The sequence below is a fragment of the Anomaloglossus baeobatrachus genome, chromosome 12 (genome assembly GCF_048569485.1).
Source record: "Anomaloglossus baeobatrachus isolate aAnoBae1 chromosome 12, aAnoBae1.hap1, whole genome shotgun sequence".
Taxonomy (NCBI): Eukaryota; Metazoa; Chordata; class Amphibia; order Anura; family Aromobatidae; genus Anomaloglossus; species Anomaloglossus baeobatrachus.
Genome location: NC_134364.1, coordinates 82,578,296 through 82,595,880, shown reverse-complemented (window position 1 = coordinate 82,595,880; position 17,585 = coordinate 82,578,296). Strand labels below are relative to the sequence as shown.

Sequence of the window (17,585 nt, the reverse complement as noted above, 5' to 3'; positions counted from 1 at the left end):
CATCACTTTTTGCCATCAGGCGCAATCTGGCAATTTTGAAAAAGCCGGATCCGTTTTTTCCTCATAGTGTTGATTTTGAGCCAGATTGTGCCGCATAGCCTCGCATTTCATACGGCATGCGACGGATCCGGCGAAACTTGTCTGTGCAGCCGCTGGAAGCAGCGCCACAAATTTTGTGACCAACCAAAAAATGGACGGTGACGGATCCGGCGCTGTCCGTTTTTTTTACTATGGAAGTCTATGGGCCCTGGATCCGTCGGCATCTGTAAAAATATGGAATCAGGCGACAGATCCGTTTTTTGTTTCTGGGCATGCCCAGAACATATATAATTTCACTTCTGGAAAGAAAAAAAACCTCTTGCCAAAAGGGGAAAAATGAGACCGATCCAGTTTTTTGCCGGATCCATCACATCAGTTTTGTCACAATCTGCGACGGATCCGTCGCATCAGGCACAAACCGGATGGTGCCTGATGACAAAAAACTGATGTGTGAAAATGTAAAGTTTTTTGGAGACCAGCAGAAAAAACGGATGGCAACAGATCCGGCGCCGTCCGGCGTGTTGTATAATGGAAGCCTATGGGCGCCGGATCCGTCGTAATGCGGCAAAAAACACAATACAGCTACGGATTGCATGTTTTTTAAACTGAGCATGCTCAGTATCACTATGGATCCGTCCAAAAACGGATGAAAAAAACCTGAAGCGACCGATCCGTTTTTTTCGCCGGATCCGTCGCATTAGTTTTTTCGCTGTATTGTGCCTGACAGCAAAAACCTGATGTGTGAAAGCAGCCTAACCCAGAAGAAAATATTAGTTCCTGGATGTAGCTGAAGCCTCTGACACATGCGCCCGGCCATGTGCGAGCAGACGAGTCATTCCAGATGGGGCAGATCTTCTGTTATGATTTAGGAAACAAAGGAGACACCTCTGTGCTTATTAATAGCTCCTGTTAAAGGGAAGTTAATTATAAGTTTACAACATCCTCCTGAGCTGTTCAAGGCAGAAACATCGTAGTGTCTCCACGTGACTATATTTATAGTGACTCCGGCCTGTTTTACTTCTCCATGTTCTGGAATGTGGTTTCTGCATTGTTTAACTTTCAGCGTTGGACTGTAGTACAGGCCTCTTCTGTCTGTACTCTGTAGTAGGACTGTAGTACAGGCCTCTTCTGTCTGTACTCTGTAGTAGGACTGTAATCCAGGCCTCTTCTGTCTGTACTCTGTAGTAGGACTGTAATCCAGGCCTCTTCTGTCTGTACTCTGTAGTAGGACTGTAATCCAGGCCTCTTCTGTCTGTACTCTGTAGTAGGTCTGTAATCCAGGCCTCTTCTGTCTGTACTCTGTAGTAGGACTGTAATCCAGGCCTCTTCTGTCTGTACTCTGTAGTAGGACTGTAATCCAGGCCTCTTCTGTCTGTACTCTGTAGTAGGACTGTAATCCAGGCCTCTTCTGTCTGTACTCTGTAGTAGGACTGTAATCCAGGCCTCTTCTGTCTGTACTCTGTAGTAGGTCTGTAATCCAGGCCTCTTCTGTCTGTACTCTGTAGTAGGGCTGTAGTCCAGGTCTCTTCTGTCTGTACTCTGTAGTAGGGCTGTAATCCAGGCCTCTTCTGTCTGTACTCTGTAGTAGGACTGTAATCCAGGCCTCTTCTGTCTGTACTCTGTAGTAGGACTCTAGTCCAGGTGTCTTCTGTCTGTACTCTGTAGTAGGACTGTAATCCAGGCCTCTTCTGTCTGTACTCTGTAGTAGGACTGTAGTCCATGTCTCTTCTGTCTGTACTCTGTAGTAGGTCTGTAGTACAGGCCTCTTCTGTCTGTACTCTGTAGTAGGTCTGTAATCCAGGCCTCTTCTGTCTGTACTCTGTAGTAGGGCTGTAATCCAGGCCTCTTCTGTCTGTACTCTGTAGTAGGACTGTAATCCAGGCCTCTTCTGTCTGTACTCTGTAGTAGGACTGTAATCCAGGCCTCTTCTGTCTGTACTCTGTAGTAGGTCTGTAATCCAGGCCTCTTCTGTCTGTACTCTGTAGTAGGACTGTAATCCAGGCCTCTTCTGTCTGTACTCTGTAGTAGGACTGTAGTCCAGGCCTCTTCTGTCTGTACTCTGTAGTAGGACTGTAATCCAGGCCTCTTCTGTCTGTACTCTGTAGTAGGTCTGTAATCCAGGCCTCTTCTGTCTGTACTCTGTAGTAGGACTGTAATCCAGGCCTCTTCTGTCTGTACTCTGTAGTAGGACTGTAGTACAGGTCTCTTCTGTCTGTACTCTGTAGTAGGTCTGTAATCCAGGCCTCTTCTGTCTGTACTCTGTAGTAGGTCTGTAATCCAGGCCTCTTCTGTCTGTACTCTGTAGTAGGTCTGTAATCCAGGCCTCTTCTGTCTGTACTCTGTAGTAGGACTGTAATCCAGGCCTCTTCTGTCTGTACTCTGTAGTAGGACTGTAATCCAGGCCTCTTCTGTCTGTACTCTGCAGTAGGTCTGTAGTGTAGGCCTCTTCTGTCTGTACTCTGTAGTAGGACTGTAGTACAGGTCTCTTCTGTCTGTACTCTGTAGTAGGACTGTAGTACAGGCCTCTTCTGTCTGTACTCTGTAGTAGGACTGTAATCCAGGCCTCTTCTGTCTGTACTCTGTAGTAGGACTGTAATCCAGGCCTCTTCTGTCTATACTCTGTAGTAGGACTCTAGTCCAGGTGTCTTCTGTCTGTACTCTGTAGTAGGACTGTAATCCAGGCCTCTTCTGTCTGTACTCTGTAGTAGGACTGTAGTCCAGGTCTCTTCTGTCTGTACTCTGTAGTAGGTCTGTAGTCCAGGTCTCTTCTGTCTGTACTCTGTAGTAGGTCTGTAGTCCAGGTCTCTTCTGTCTGTACTCTGTAGTAGGACTGTAGTCCAGGTCTCTTCTGTCTGTACTCTGTAGTAGGACTGTAGTTCAGGCCTCTTCTGTCTGTACTCTGTAGTAGGTCTGTAATCCAGGCCTCTTCTGTCTGTACTCTGTAGTAGGACTGTAATCCAGGCCTCATCTGTCTGTACTCTGTAGTAGGACTGTAGTACAGGCCTTTTCTGTCTGTACTCTGTAGTAGGACTGTAATCCAGGCCTCTTCTGTCTGTACTCTGTAGTAGGACTGTAATCCAGGCCTCTTCTGTCTGTACTCTGTAGTAGGACTGTAATCCAGGCCTCTTCTGTCTGTACTCTGTAGTAGGACTGTAATCCAGGCCTCTTCTTTCTGTACTCTGTAGTAGGACTGTAATCCAGGCCTCTTCTGTCTCTACTCTGTAGTAGGGCCGTAGTCCAGGTCTCTTCTGTCTGTACTCTGTAGTAGGACTGTAATCCAGGCCTCTTCTGTCTGTACTCTGTAGTAGGACTGTAATCCAGGCCTCTTCTGTCTGTACTCTGTAGTAGGACTGTAATCCAGGCCTCTTCTGTCTGTACTCTGTAGTAGGACTGTAATCCAGGCCTCTTCTGTCTGTACTCTGTAGTAGGACTGTAATCCAGGCCTCTTCTGTCTGTACTCTGTAGTAGGACTGTTATCCAGGCCTCTTCTGTCTGTACTCTGTAGTAGGACTGTAGTCCAGGTCTCTTCTGTCTGTACTCTGTAGTAGGACTGTAATCCAGGCCTCTTCTGTCTGTACTCTGTAGTAGGACTGTAATCCAGGCCTCTTCTGTCTGTACTCTGTAGTAGGACTGTAATCCAGGCCTCTTCTGTCTGTACTCTGTAGTAGGACTGTAATCCAGGCCTCTTCTGTCTGTACTCTGTAGTAGGACTGTAATCCAGGCCTCTTCTGTCTGTACTCTGTAGTAGGACTGTAATCCAGGCCTCTTCTGTCTGTACTCTGTAGTAGGACTGTAATCCAGGCCTCTTCTGTCTGTACTCTGTAGTAGGACTGTAGTACAGGCCTCTTCTGTCTGTACTTTGTAGTAGGACTGTAATCCAGGCCTCTTCTGTTTGTACTCTGTAGTAGGACTGTAGTCCAGGTCTCTTCTGTCTGTACTCTGTAGTAGGACTGTAGTCCAGGCCTCTTCTGTCTGTACTCTGTAGTAGGACTCTAGTCCAGGTGTCTTCTGTCTGTACTCTGTAGTAGGACTGTAATCCAGGCCTCTTCTGTCTGTACTCTGTAGTAGGACTGTAGTACAGGCCTCTTCTGTCTGTACTTTGTAGTAGGACTGTAATCCAGGCCTCTTCTGTTTGTACTCTGTAGTAGGACTGTAGTCCAGGCCTCTTCTGTCTGTACTCTGTAGTAGGACTCTAGTCCAGGTGTCTTCTGTCTGTACTCTGTAGTAGGACTGTAATCCAGGCCTCTTCTGTCTGTACTCTGTAGTAGGACTGTAGTCCATGTCTCTTCTGTCTGTACTCTGTAGTAGGACTGTAGTTCAGGCCTCTTCTGTCTGTACTCTGTAGTAGGTCTGTAATCCAGGCCTCTTCTGTCTGTACTCTGTAGTAGGACTGTAGTTCAGGCCTCTTCTGTCTGTACTCTGTAGTAGGTCTGTAGTCCAGGTCTCTTCTGTCTGTACTCTGTAGTAGGGCTGTAATCCAGGCCTCTTCTGTCTGTACTCTGTAGTAGGACTGTAATCCAGGCCTCTTCTGTCTGTACTCTGTAGTAGGACTGTAATCCAGGCCTCTTCTGTCTGTACTCTGTAGTAGGTCTGTAATCCAGGCCTCTTCTGTCTGTACTCTGTAGTAGGACTGTAATCCAGGCCTCTTCTGTCTGTACTCTGTAGTAGGACTGTAATCCAGGCCTCTTCTGTCTGTACTCTGTAGTAGGACTGTAGTACAGGCCTCTTCTGTCTGTACTTTGTAGTAGGACTGTAATCCAGGCCTCTTCTGTTTGTACTCTGTAGTAGGACTGTAGTCCAGGCCTCTTCTGTCTGTACTCTGTAGTAGGACTCTAGTCCAGGTGTCTTCTGTCTGTACTCTGTAGTAGGACTGTAATCCAGGCCTCTTCTGTCTGTACTCTGTAGTAGGACTGTAGTCCATGTCTCTTCTGTCTGTACTCTGTAGTAGGACTGTAGTTCAGGCCTCTTCTGTCTGTACTCTGTAGTAGGTCTGTAATCCAGGCCTCTTCTGTCTGTACTCTGTAGTAGGTCTGTAATCCAGGCCTCTTCTGTCTGTACTCTGTAGTAGGACTGTAGTTCAGGCCTCTTCTGTCTGTACTCTGTAGTAGGTCTGTAGTCCAGGTCTCTTCTGTCTGTACTCTGTAGTAGGGCTGTAGTCCAGGTCTCTTCTGTCTGTACTCATCTGTAGAACTGTAATCCAGGCCTCTTCTGTCTGTACTCTGTAGTAGGACTGTAGTACAGGCCTCTTCTGTCTGTACTTTGTAGTAGGACTGTAATCCAGGCCTCTTCTGTTTGTACTCTGTAGTAGGACTGTAGTCCAGGTCTCTTCTGTCTGTACTCTGTAGTAGGACTGTAGTCCAGGCCTCTTCTGTCTGTACTCTGTAGTAGGACTCTAGTCCAGGTGTCTTCTGTCTGTACTCTGTAGTAGGACTGTAATCCAGGCCTCTTCTGTCTGTACTCTGTAGTAGGACTGTAGTACAGGCCTCTTCTGTCTGTACTTTGTAGTAGGACTGTAATCCAGGCCTCTTCTGTTTGTACTCTGTAGTAGGACTGTAGTCCAGGCCTCTTCTGTCTGTACTCTGTAGTAGGACTCTAGTCCAGGTGTCTTCTGTCTGTACTCTGTAGTAGGACTGTAATCCAGGCCTCTTCTGTCTGTACTCTGTAGTAGGACTGTAGTCCATGTCTCTTCTGTCTGTACTCTGTAGTAGGACTGTAGTTCAGGCCTCTTCTGTCTGTACTCTGTAGTAGGTCTGTAATCCAGGCCTCTTCTGTCTGTACTCTGTAGTAGGACTGTAGTTCAGGCCTCTTCTGTCTGTACTCTGTAGTAGGTCTGTAGTCCAGGTCTCTTCTGTCTGTACTCTGTAGTAGGGCTGTAGTCCAGGTCTCTTCTGTCTGTACTCATCTGTAGAACTGTAATCCAGGCCTCTTCTGTCTGTACTCTGTAGTAGGACTGTAGTCCAGGCCTCTTCTGTCTGTACTCTGTAGTAGGACTCTAGTCCAGGTCTCTTCTGTCTGTACTCTGTAGTAGGACTGTAATCCAGGCCTCTTCTGTCTGTACTCTGTAGTAGGACTGTAGTCCATGTCTCTTCTGTCTGTACTCTGTAGTAGGTCTGTAGTCCAGGTCTCTTCTGTCTGTACTCTGTAGTAGGACTGTAGTCCAGGTCTCTTCTGTCTGTACTCTGTAGTAGGACTGTAGTTCAGGCCTCTTCTGTCTGTACTCTGTAGTAGGTCTGTAATCCAGGCCTCTTCTGTCTGTACTCTGTAGTAGGACTGTAGTTCAGGCCTCTTCTGTCTGTACTCTGTAGTAGGTCTGTAGTCCAGGTCTCTTCTGTCTGTACTCTGTAGTAGGACTGTAGTTCAGGTCTCTTCTGTCTGTACTCTGTAGTAGGGCTGTAGTACAGGCCTCTTCTGTCTGTACTCTGTAGTAGGGCTGTAGTCCAGGTCTCTTCTGTCTGTACTCTGTAGTAGGACTGTAGTTCAGGCCTCTTCTGTCTGTACTCTGTAGTAGGACTGTAATCCAGGCCTCTTCTGTCTGTACTCTGTAGTAGGACTGTAGTCCAGGTCTCTTCTGTCTGTACTCTGTAGTAGGGCTGTAGTCCAGGTTTCTTCTGTCTGTACTCTGTAGTAGGGCTGTAGTCCAGGTCTCTTCTGTCTGTACTCATGTGTAGAACTGTAGTCCAGGCCTCTTCTGTCTGTACTCTGTAGTAGGACTGTAGTCCAGGCCTCTTCTGTCTGTACTCTGTAGTAGGGCTGTAGTCCAGGTCTCTTCTGTCTGTACTCTGTAGTAGGACTGTAATCCAGGCCTCTTCTGTCTATACTCTATAGTAGGACTGTAGTCCAGGTCTCTTCTGTCTGTACTCTGTAGTAGGACTGTAGTTCAGGCCTCTTCTGTCTGTACTCTGTAGTAGGACTGTAATCCAGGCCTCTTCTGTCTGTACTCTGTAGTAGGACTGTAGTCCAGGTCTCTTCTGTCTGTACTCTGTAGTAGGGCTGTAGTCCAGGTCTCTTCTGTCTGTACTCTGTAGTAGGGCTGTAGTCCAGGTCTCTTCTGTCTGTACTCTGTAGTAGGGCTGTAGTCCAGGTCTCTTCTGTCTGTACTCTGTAGTAGGACTGTAGTTCAGGCCTCTTCTGTCTGTACTCTGTAGTAGGTCTGTAGTGTAGGCCTCTTCTGTCTGTACTCTGTAGTAGGGCTGTAGTTCAGGCCTCTTCTGTCTGTACTCTGTAGTAGGACTGTAGTCCAGGCCTCTTCTGTCTGTACTCTGTAGTAGGACTGTAGTTCAGGCCTCTTCTGTCTGTACTCTGTAGTAGGTCTGTAGTGTAGGCCTCTTCTGTCTGTACTCTGTAGTAGGGCTGTAATCCAGGCCTCTTCTGTCTGTACTCTGTAGTAGGACTGTAGTCCAGGTCTCTTCTGTCTGTACTCTGTAGTAGGACTGTAGTCCAGGTCTCTTCTGTCTGTACTCTGTAGTAGGTCTGTAGTGTAGGCCTCTTCTGTCTGTACTCTGTAGTAGGGCTGTAATCCAGGCCTCTTCTGTCTGTACTCTGTAGTAGGACTGTAGTCCAGGTCTCTTCTGTCTGTACTCTGTAGTAGGACTGTAATCCAGGCCTCTTCTGTCTGTACTCTGTAGTAGGACTGTAGTCCAGGCCTCTTCTGTCTGTACTCTGTAGTAGGGCTGTAGTCCAGGTCTCTTCTGTCTGTACTCTGTAGTAGGACTGTAATCCAGGCCTCTTCTGTCTGTACTCTGTAGTAGGACTGTAGTCCAGGTCTCTTCTGTCTGTACTCTGTAGTAGGACTGTAGTTCAGGCCTCTTCTGTCTGTACTCTGTAGTAGGACTGTAATCCAGGCCTCTTCTGTCTGTACTCTGTAGTAGGACTGTAGTCCAGGTCTCTTCTGTCTGTACTCTGTAGTAGGGCTGTAGTCCAGGTCTCTTCTGTCTGTACTCTGTAGTAGGGCTGTAGTCCAGGTCTCTTCTGTCTGTACTCATGTGTAGAACTGTAGTCCAGGCCTCTTCTGTCTGTACTCTGTAGTAGGACTGTAGTCCAGGCCTCTTCTGTCTGTACTCTGTAGTAGGGCTGTAGTTCAGGTCTCTTCTGTCTGTACTCTGTAGTAGGACTGTAATCCAGGCCTCTTCTGTCTGTACTCTGTAGTAGGGCTGTAGTCCAGGTCTCTTCTGTCTGTACTCTGTAGTAGGACTGTAATCCAGGCCTCTTCTGTCTGTACTCTGTAGTAGGACTGTAGTTCAGGCCTTTTCTGTCTGTACTCTGTAGTAGGACTGTAGTCCAAGTGTCTTCTGTCTGTACTCTGTAGTAGGTCTGTAGTCCAGGCCTCTTCTGTCTGTACTCTGTAGTAGGACTGTAGTCAAGGTCTCTTCTGTCTGTACTCTGTAGTAGGACTGTAGTTCAGGTCTCTTCTGTCTGTACTCTGTAGTAGGGCTGTAGTCCAGGTCTCTTCTGTCTGTACTCATCTGTAGAACTGTGTAGGGCTTTAACATTGCAGCATTTCACGTCCTTGTTTTATGGCTCGGGTTTTTTTTTTTTCTTGAACGCTAGGTATTTTGAATAGTGCCTATGTCTTACTGAACCCTTTTTATATCAAGTCAGATCCTTAAAGGGAACCTGTCACCAGATTTGGTGCCTATATGTTACAGCCACCATCAGTGGGCTCTTGTATACAGCATTCTAACATGCTGTATATAAGAGCCCAGGCCACTGTGTAGAACATAAAAATACACTTTAGAACACTTACCTAAACCAGTCGTTGCGGTGGATGTGGCTCAAATGGGCATCTTCGTCCTCCGGTACCGGTGCCACATCTTTCGGCCATCTTTGTCCTCCATCTTCTGTAGTTGCGGTTCATGACGTGCCTGGCATTCAGGTCCTGAGCAAGGCAGATCAAAGTATTGTAGTGCGCCTGCGCGAGACCAGCAAGTGTGTATGATTTAGGACACGTTATTCACACAGGCTTCAGAAGGAGGACGAAGATGGCTGAAAGAGGAGGCTCCGGTATCGGAGGACAAAGATGCCCATCTGAGCCACATCCACCACACTGCCCTTTAGGTGAGTATTATAAAGTGTTTTTTATGTAGTCACAGCGCCCTGGGCTCTTATATACAGCATGTTAGAACGCTGTATATAAGAGCCCAGTGGTGGTGGCCGCAGCTTATAGGCCAAAAAAAGTGGTGATAGGTTCCCTCTTTTAGATATAACCTATTTTTGACCAAAATCCAGATTGAATTTGGATTCCGTGAATGAGGGTAACCAGAATCCAATCATTATGGTTCAGAACAAATGGGTCCAAATCCTGCTAATGATGGTAGAAGAGCAGGATTGGCCCGTTCCAGTTCTCTGTCTCCATTGTAAGCACATGAGTGTCTTGCCGAGCGCTCACGTGTATGGGGTGTTAGGAGGGAACTAGACATTGATGGACAGCCGAGTGCCCTCTCCTATCTATGAGCTGCTTCACTTTCAAAATGCGTCGTAGTTTTAAAGAAATCCTCCTTTATTTTCTCGTTCTGTTGGGCTCACCGCTATCTCGTGAATGGCCGAGGTCTCGTGTATAAAGTGTGCAGCTCCTGCGCGGGCCGTACATTGCAGGTGTATTGTGTTTCTGTAGAGATTGAGCGGTGCACTGACTGCCTCCAGCCGGGCTGCAGTATGGCGATCCTAATCTGCTTACACCAGAGGCTCACACTTCACAAGCGCCTGTGTTCCCCTGGTCAGGCTGGGATTAACCTGCTTTATCTGTGACATTAATAACCCATGGCCCCTGTCTGCTCCTTCTGTCTGCAGGTGAGGGCCGCTGCTAGGAGGAAGATCTGAATAGGAGACCTGCCACCAGGGTCCGTGTGGACAGGCAGGGCCATCATGGCGGACGTAGACCCGGACACGCTGCTGGAATGGCTGCAGATGGGGCAGGGGGATGAGCGGGACATGCAGCTCATTGCCTTAGAACAACTGTGCATGCTGCTGCTCATGTCGGATAATGTGGACCGCTGCTTTGAAACGTAAGTCTTCATAATTTTCATTCTTTACATTATATTTTGACTATTAAATTTTTCAAAAGTTTGTTTTTTATATCTTGACAACTGAAGTAGAAGAAAGGTTGCCCCTCTAAATGCCACCTACTTGTCCATAGGCTGTGTCTAGTATTGGTGCTTAAGTTTGTGAACCCTTAAGAATTATTCACATTTCTGCATAAATTCAACATAAACAGTCTTCAGATTTTCAAAGAAGTCCTTACTGTAGATATTTTATCTTTTTTTCCGGTTTGTAAGATGCACTCCCCCCCCCCCCCCCCCAAAGTGGGGGAAAAATGGGGGTGCGTCTTACAAACCCCATATGCCTTACTGGGGTGGCAGTGGTGGCGCAGAGTCAGCGATACTGCGGGCTCGTGGGGTGTTATGGCGGCGGGAGCTATTGATCTGCCGGCAGGCGAGGAGGAGGGGGTGTCGCGGTTCAAGAGGGTCAGTGTACAGCAGAGGAGGGTCTTCGATAATGCGAGCTCGTGGGGTGTCATGGCGGCAGGTGCCATTGATCTGCAGGCTACTTTGAATCGCCCGCAGTTGACGAGATGGACTTCAAGAAAATGCCCGTGTAGGCGGCGTGTGCGTAGAAAAGACTCCGCAGCCATTTTCTTGAAGTCCATTGTGTCAATCTGTGCACATGCCACCTACACGGCCATTTTCTAGATGTCTGCCGGTGATTCAATGGAGCTGGGCTTGGAGGAGGGGGTATCACGCATCAAGAGGGTCAATGTGCGGCAGCGGAGGGTCGGCAGTAATGTGAGCTCGTGCGGTGTCACGGCAGGGAGCACCACTGATCTGCAGGCTGCTTTGAATCGCCCGCAGTTGTCAAGATGGACTTCAAGAAAATGCCCGTGTAGGCGGCGTGTGCTTAGATAAGACTCGCTGCCATTTTCTTGAAGTCCAGTGCGTCAATCTGCGCACGCGCCGCCTACACGGCCTGTTTCTTGATGGCCATCGGTGATTCAATGGAGCCCACAGTACACTGGCAGATCAATGGTGCCCTTTGTCATGATACCCCATGAGTCCGTAGTACTGCCGACCCTCCGCTGCCGCACACTCACCTTATTGAGCCGCTACACCCCCTCTTTCAAGCCCACCAGCAGATGAATGGCGCCCATTGTTGTGACACCCCACGAGCCTGCAGTATCGCCGACTCTCCTCACACTGACCATCTTGAGCCGTGACACCCCATCCTCAGAGGTCGCACCATCGCCTACCCTGCCTCCTGTGATTTTCCTGGCCCACTGCTCCCACCTGGAGGTTTAGAATACAACCTATATCCTGAGTAATCTGAACAAGTCGGGGAATAGCGAATAGGAACGTGACCATGCCAAAAAGAAAAACGTTGGGACATATAAAGAGGAGAGGTAAGGGAAGAGGGGGACACATGGAAAGTGAGGAAGAAGAAAGCAGAACCAGACATTGATTGAGCTATACTGTAGGGTGTTGAGCAATTAACCCCAGAATAAACAGGTACGTGACAATTGTGGATGAGCTCAGACTGTGAAAAACGGAACCTGACTGTCGCTCAGGATTCATTAGTTGCTCATTGGTCATGAAGTTCCCCACACAGGCTAAAACCGCCAAAAATGGCATGGGTTTTTTACAGGCGTGGGTTTGCTGTTAAAAATAGAAAAGTCAGCAGTTTGTATTGTGGTCAAGTGAGTGTAGATAAATTATGGTGCAACAAAGCTTTCCAGGGATCCCTGGTAAGGGGAGAATGCAAACTAGTGCAGGCTCAGTTACAAGTGCTTCTCAATAAATTGCAATATCATCATCAAAAAGTGAATTTTATTTCAGTAATTCAATATAAAAGGGAAACACATACAGTGGAACCTTGGTTAACGAGAACAATCCGTTCTGGGACTGTGCTTGTTAACCAAGTTACTCGTCTAGCAAAGCAAGATTTCCCATAGGAAATCATTGCAATGCAGACGATTGCTTCCACAACTTGTTCAATGTCCCACCCTGGTCCCCTATTGTGTCATTCCACACACACACACACACACGCACAAATAAACACACACATTATGCTCACCTTGCCTTCCGTTCCATCGCCGGCCTCCTGGATCTTGCAGTTCTGCGCTACAGGATGTGTATCGGTGATAAATAGGAGGAAAAGAAGAACAAAACCAAAGAATATATAAAGTGAAATATTAAATACTTTATTTTGATGCAAAAATTTGTGACACATAGAAAAACATTTAAGATCAGATGCAAGGAAAATGGAGATAGAATTGCATAAATGAACTGCACAGATCGTGACAGGAAAAAGCGCTCCTGCGAAACGATCGTTGGGGGTACCCCTCTCCCGCTCTCTGCGCCACTCATGACCAATAGAAAACCCCAGAAGCGTCTTACCTGGGCCAAGGAGAAAAAGAACTGGACTGTGCTCAGTGTCCAAGGCATTTTTTTCAGATGAAAGTAAATTTAGCATTTCATTTGGAAATCGCGGTCCCAGAGTCTGGAGGAAGAGTGGAGAGGCCACAATCCAAGCTGCTGAGGTCTAGTGTGAAGTCTCCACAATCAGTGATGGTTTGGGGAGCCATGTCATCTGCTGGGGTAGCTCCACTGTGTTTTATCAAGACCAAAGTCAGAGCAGCCGTCTACCAGGAAATTTTAGAGCACTTCATGCTTCCCTCTGCCGATAAGCTTTCTGGAGATGGAAATTTCATTTTCCAGCAGGACTTGGCCCCTGTCCACACTGCCAAAAGTACCAATACCTGGTTTACTAACCACAGTATCACTGTGCTTGATTGGCCAGCAAATTCGCCTGACCTAAACCCCATAGAGAAACTATGTGGTATTATCAAGAGGAAGATGAGAGACACCAGATACAACAATGCAGACGAGCTGAAGGCTGCTATCAAAGCAACCTGGGCTTCCATAACACCTCAGCAGTGCCACAGGCTGATCGCCTCCATGCCACACCGCATGGATGCAGTAATTCATGCAAAAGGAGCCCCGACCAAGTATTGAGGCATTTACTGTATATACTTTTCAGTAGGCGCCAACATTTCTGAGTTTAAAATCATTTTTCAGTTGGTCATATAAAATATTCTAATTTTCTGAGATGACTTTTGGGTTTTCATTGTCTGTAAGCCATAAACATCAACATTAACAGAAATAAACGCATGAAATAGATCCCTCTGTGTGTAATGACTCTAAATAATATATAGGAATAGAGCCCTCTGTGTGTAATGACTCTATATAATATATGAATAGATCCCTCTGTGTGTAATGACTCTATATAATATATAGGAATAGATCCCTCTGTGTGTAATGACTCTATATAATATATAGGAATAGATCCCTCTGTGTGTAATGACTCTATATAATATATATGAATAGATCCCTCTGTGTGTAATGACTCTATATAATATATATGAATAGATCCCTCTGTGTGTAATGACTCTATATAATATATAGGAATAGATCCCTCTGTGTGTAATGACTATATAATATATAGGAATAGATCCCTCTGTGTGTAATGACTATATAATATATAGGAATAGCTCCCTCTGTGTAATGACTCTATATAATATATAGGAATAGATCCCTCTGTGTGTAATGACTCTATATAATATATAGGAATAGATCCCTCTGTGTGTAATGACTCTATATAATATATAGGAATAGATCCCTCTGTGTGTAATGACTCTATATAATGTGTTTCCCTTTTTATAATGAATTACTGAAATAAATTAACTTTTTAATGATATTCTAATTTATTGAGTAGCACATGTGTATATACACAAGACCAAAGGCAGGATACCTATGGGGCAGGTCCACCATACGTGTAATATGTCACTTTGGAGGCTCACCCTTGGTAACAATTGTCCTAAGGAACCAGGGATCATGTGCACTATACGTGTTGAGGCCATATACCAACACATGAGGACTTTGTATACAGAGTCCATCACATTGGAGCAGGAGGAAACCGCAGCTTCCCGGGAAGCATAGTCACGTGTGGCCACCAAGTCTGCATCCATAGCTGTATGTTATATGGTGAAAAAGACTGCCGCAGTGAATATACTACGGAGATTAGACCTCTGCGGAGATGATTATACGCAAATACGCTCAAATGCCTTATACGTATATGGAGGGTCATAACCAAGCACGTAACTCCACAACCAATACATTTCTGAACTATTCAGAGGAAGGGATGGAGTATTCCGCTGAGACTCAAAAGATACAAGGCCCAGAGATGTGGAGAACTGATGCTCAAAGCTGTTCATTCGTCACCATCAAGATGTACCCATCTGCAAGATTACCCGAGAATTTAAGGGAATGAAGCATAAGGGGGCTCAACGCAGAAGGTCTAAACACAAGAGGGATCCATAACAGAGAGTTAGTGTGTGTGGACGGTGGTGGAAATGCCTTGGAGCATTCTCTCTCATTGTTCTGGCATTTGGTGGTCCTGGTTGGTCTAGGACAGGAGGAGTTTACATGTGTGTCTTTTCGGATGGTGTGTGTAAACCTTTGATTTCAACTGTATGTAACTATGAGTTAATGGACAAAGGGGAAATGTTAGGAATTTCCAGGAGGACGCACATTTGCATCTCGGGTAAAATGTAGTGTAGAAAGTTGTGCTACCAATGCTGCCCGATCGTAGCGTAAAGGGGTTGGGAACTCCACCATCCTGTCTGCGTTACAGAATGGGGAGTGGGATACAGGGTCGTTCAACCTTCCAGATATAGGAGTTGAGGCACTTTTGCAAGAATGCCAGAAAGTATGTGGGGATCCAAACGGTAGGGTACAGAAAGGTATAGAAGATGTTTTGGAAGTATCATCATTTTAACAGCCTTGATCTTGCCTCACCAGTTAATGGTTCTTGAGGGCCAAGTGACCATGAGAGTGGAAATGGAGCAAAACATTCCACTCTTCATTCTTTATATGAAGGGGTAACGCGAACCCCTAAGTAGTCCAGATGGGTGTTGAACCACTGAAATGGCAGGCTTGTAGTCTAATGTCGGACAACTCCTTTTACCTGGTGTATGGAAGTTCTCTGCTCAGACCTCGGAGCAGTAGACCTGCTCTGAGAAGACTTGCTTTTTTCCCTTACTTTTCAATCATCTTCTACATTTCACAAATTAAAACAGCACTGCCCAGGTACACTACGTCCGCTATTTCCTCTGTACATTTTTCTAAGGCCCCTTTCACACATCAGTTTTTTGCCATCAGTCACAATCCGTTGAATTTTGAAAAAAAACGTATCCAGCGACTGATGCCGCTATAACCATTTTTTTCTCATTGACTTGTATTAGGGACGGATTGTGACGGATGGCTTCACGTTTCATCCTTCCTTCGATGCATCCGTTGAAAGATGTTTGTCCGTCGACGGAGACAACGGACAAAGTAACGTATTTTGTGTACCTCGAAAAAACGGACAGCAACGGATCCGTCACCATCTGTCGTTTGGTATAATGGAAGCTTATGGGCGCAGGATCCGTCGTCATCCGTCGTTTGGTAAAATGGAAGCCTATGAGGGCAGGATCTGTCGTTATCCGTCATTTGGTAGAATGGTAGCTTATGGGCGCAGGATCCGTCGTCATCCGTTGTTTGGTATAATGGAAGCCTATGGGTGCAGGATCCGCTGTCATCCGTTGTTTGGTATAATGGAAGCCTATGGGCGCAGGATCCATCGTCATATGTTGTTTGGTAGAATGGAAGCCTATGGGTGCAGGATCTGTCGTCATCTGTCGTTTGGTATAATGGAAGCCTATGGGTGCAGGATCTGTTGCCATCCATCATTTAGTATAATGGAAGCCTATGTGCGCAGGATCTGTCGTCATCTGTCGTTTGGTATAATGGAAGCCTATGTGCGCAGGATCTGTCGTCATCTGTCGTTTGGTATAATGGAAGCCTATGGGCGCAGGATCCATCGTCATATGTTGTTTGGTATAATGGAAGCCTATGGGCGCAGGATCTGTCGTCATCTGTCGTTTGGTATAATGGAAGCCTATGTGCGCAGGATCTGTCGTCATCTGTCGTTTGGTTTAATGGAAGCCTATGGGCGCAGGATCCATCGTCATAGGTTGTTTGGTATAATGGAAGCCTATGGGTGCAGGATCTGTCGTCATCTGTCGTTTGGTATAATGGAAGCCTATGTGCGCAGGATCTGTCGTCATCTGTCGTTTGGTATAATGGAAGCCTATGGGCGCAGGATCCATCGTCATATGTTGTTTGGTATAATGGAAGCCTATGGGCGCAGGATCTGTCGTCATCTGTCGTTTGGTATAATGGAAGCCTATGTGCGCAGGATCTGTCGTCATCTGTCGTTTGGTTTAATGGAAGCCTATGGGCGCAGGATCCATCGTCATATGTTGTTTGGTATAATGGAAGCCTATGGGTGCAGGATCTGTCGTCATCTGTCGTTTGGTATAATGGAAGCCTATGGGTGCAGGATCTGTCGTCATCTGTCGTTTGGTATAATGGAAGCCTATGGGTGCAGGATCTGTCGTCATCTGTCGTTTGGTATAATGGAAGCCTATGGGTGCAGGATCTGTTGCCATCCATCATTTAGTATAATGGAAGCCTATGTGCGCAGGATCTGTCGTCATCCGTCAAATGACGGAATTTGATGACTGATTCCTTTGTTTTAACTGCACATGCTCCAATTATTATTTAGCCCCCAGCTAGTCGGAGCCATTGAAAACAGATCAGTTGCACCAGTTTTGCCACAATCTGAAACGGATCCGTCATGAAAACGGATTGTGACTGATGGCAAAAAACTAAGGTGTGAAAGGGGCCTAAATGATAGTCTACCAGTCTTTGGAAAGATTTCTGCCTATGATGTGCCCTGATGTGCACAGGATCTCTCCGTGGTCACATTCCCTCTACTCCAACCCTTCCTTCCTTTTTTGTCTTTTTTTTTTTCTTCTGCTCCTATATGAAGTATTGTCGATATTGCTGATTATGGGTGCAGGATTTTTTGTTATCGGTAAGGGCAGAGACCCCCATCCTTGCCGCTGACATTATGCACCCCTTTTGTTATGACTAGATGACCCATCATTTCACTGTTTAATATCTTCGGATTGTTGACTTTAATTGGTTTTCTAAAGAGGGATATGAGCAATATTTGCATTTAAGAAAACCGTGACAATTATTTTTTTTATTAGCAAAGTTTCCCATGAACTTATTGCAGCCGCAGTGCCTGGCCCAACCACAGTGATTGTAATCTGAGCTAAAAGCATAAGCAATACTGTCGCCTGAACCTTCACTTTACTATATTACTTAAAAAATCCTTTTGCAATTGAGTTTTTACAACAAATGTGCACAGTTTGCCTTCTATAGTCTTTAAGCTCCGCTCTCTATTGCTGATTACAGAATGAGTTAATTGAAAATCCATCAGTGAGCCTTTTAGGATGATCTGTCGGGAGGTTTGTTACTATTTTATCTGTCTTTTTCTGAGCACTTCTACTAGCCCTGCCCTCCATGAACTATGAAGATGAGCTGCACAGTGCTGTTCCCCACCCTCACACTACCTGTAATTCAGTGTGACAGGCGCAGCTCCTTGGTGCT

The 17,585-nt window shown here is 46.2% G+C and overlaps 1 protein-coding gene across 8 annotated transcripts in view; it reads left to right on the top strand.

Annotated features, from left to right (window-relative positions):
- The window catches only part of HECTD1 (HECT domain E3 ubiquitin protein ligase 1), a 247,790-nt gene that overhangs the window by 3,697 nt on the left and 226,508 nt on the right, over nucleotides 1–17,585 (top strand). For all 8 annotated transcript variants that reach the window (XM_075330091.1, XM_075330086.1, XM_075330090.1 and 5 more), the window contains exon 2: nucleotides 9,826–10,040. In XM_075330091.1, the coding sequence (XP_075186206.1) occupies nucleotides 9,901–10,040 (140 nt within the window). In that variant the 5' untranslated portion in view covers nucleotides 9,826–9,900. The remainder of the gene's footprint in view (nucleotides 1–9,825; nucleotides 10,041–17,585) is intronic.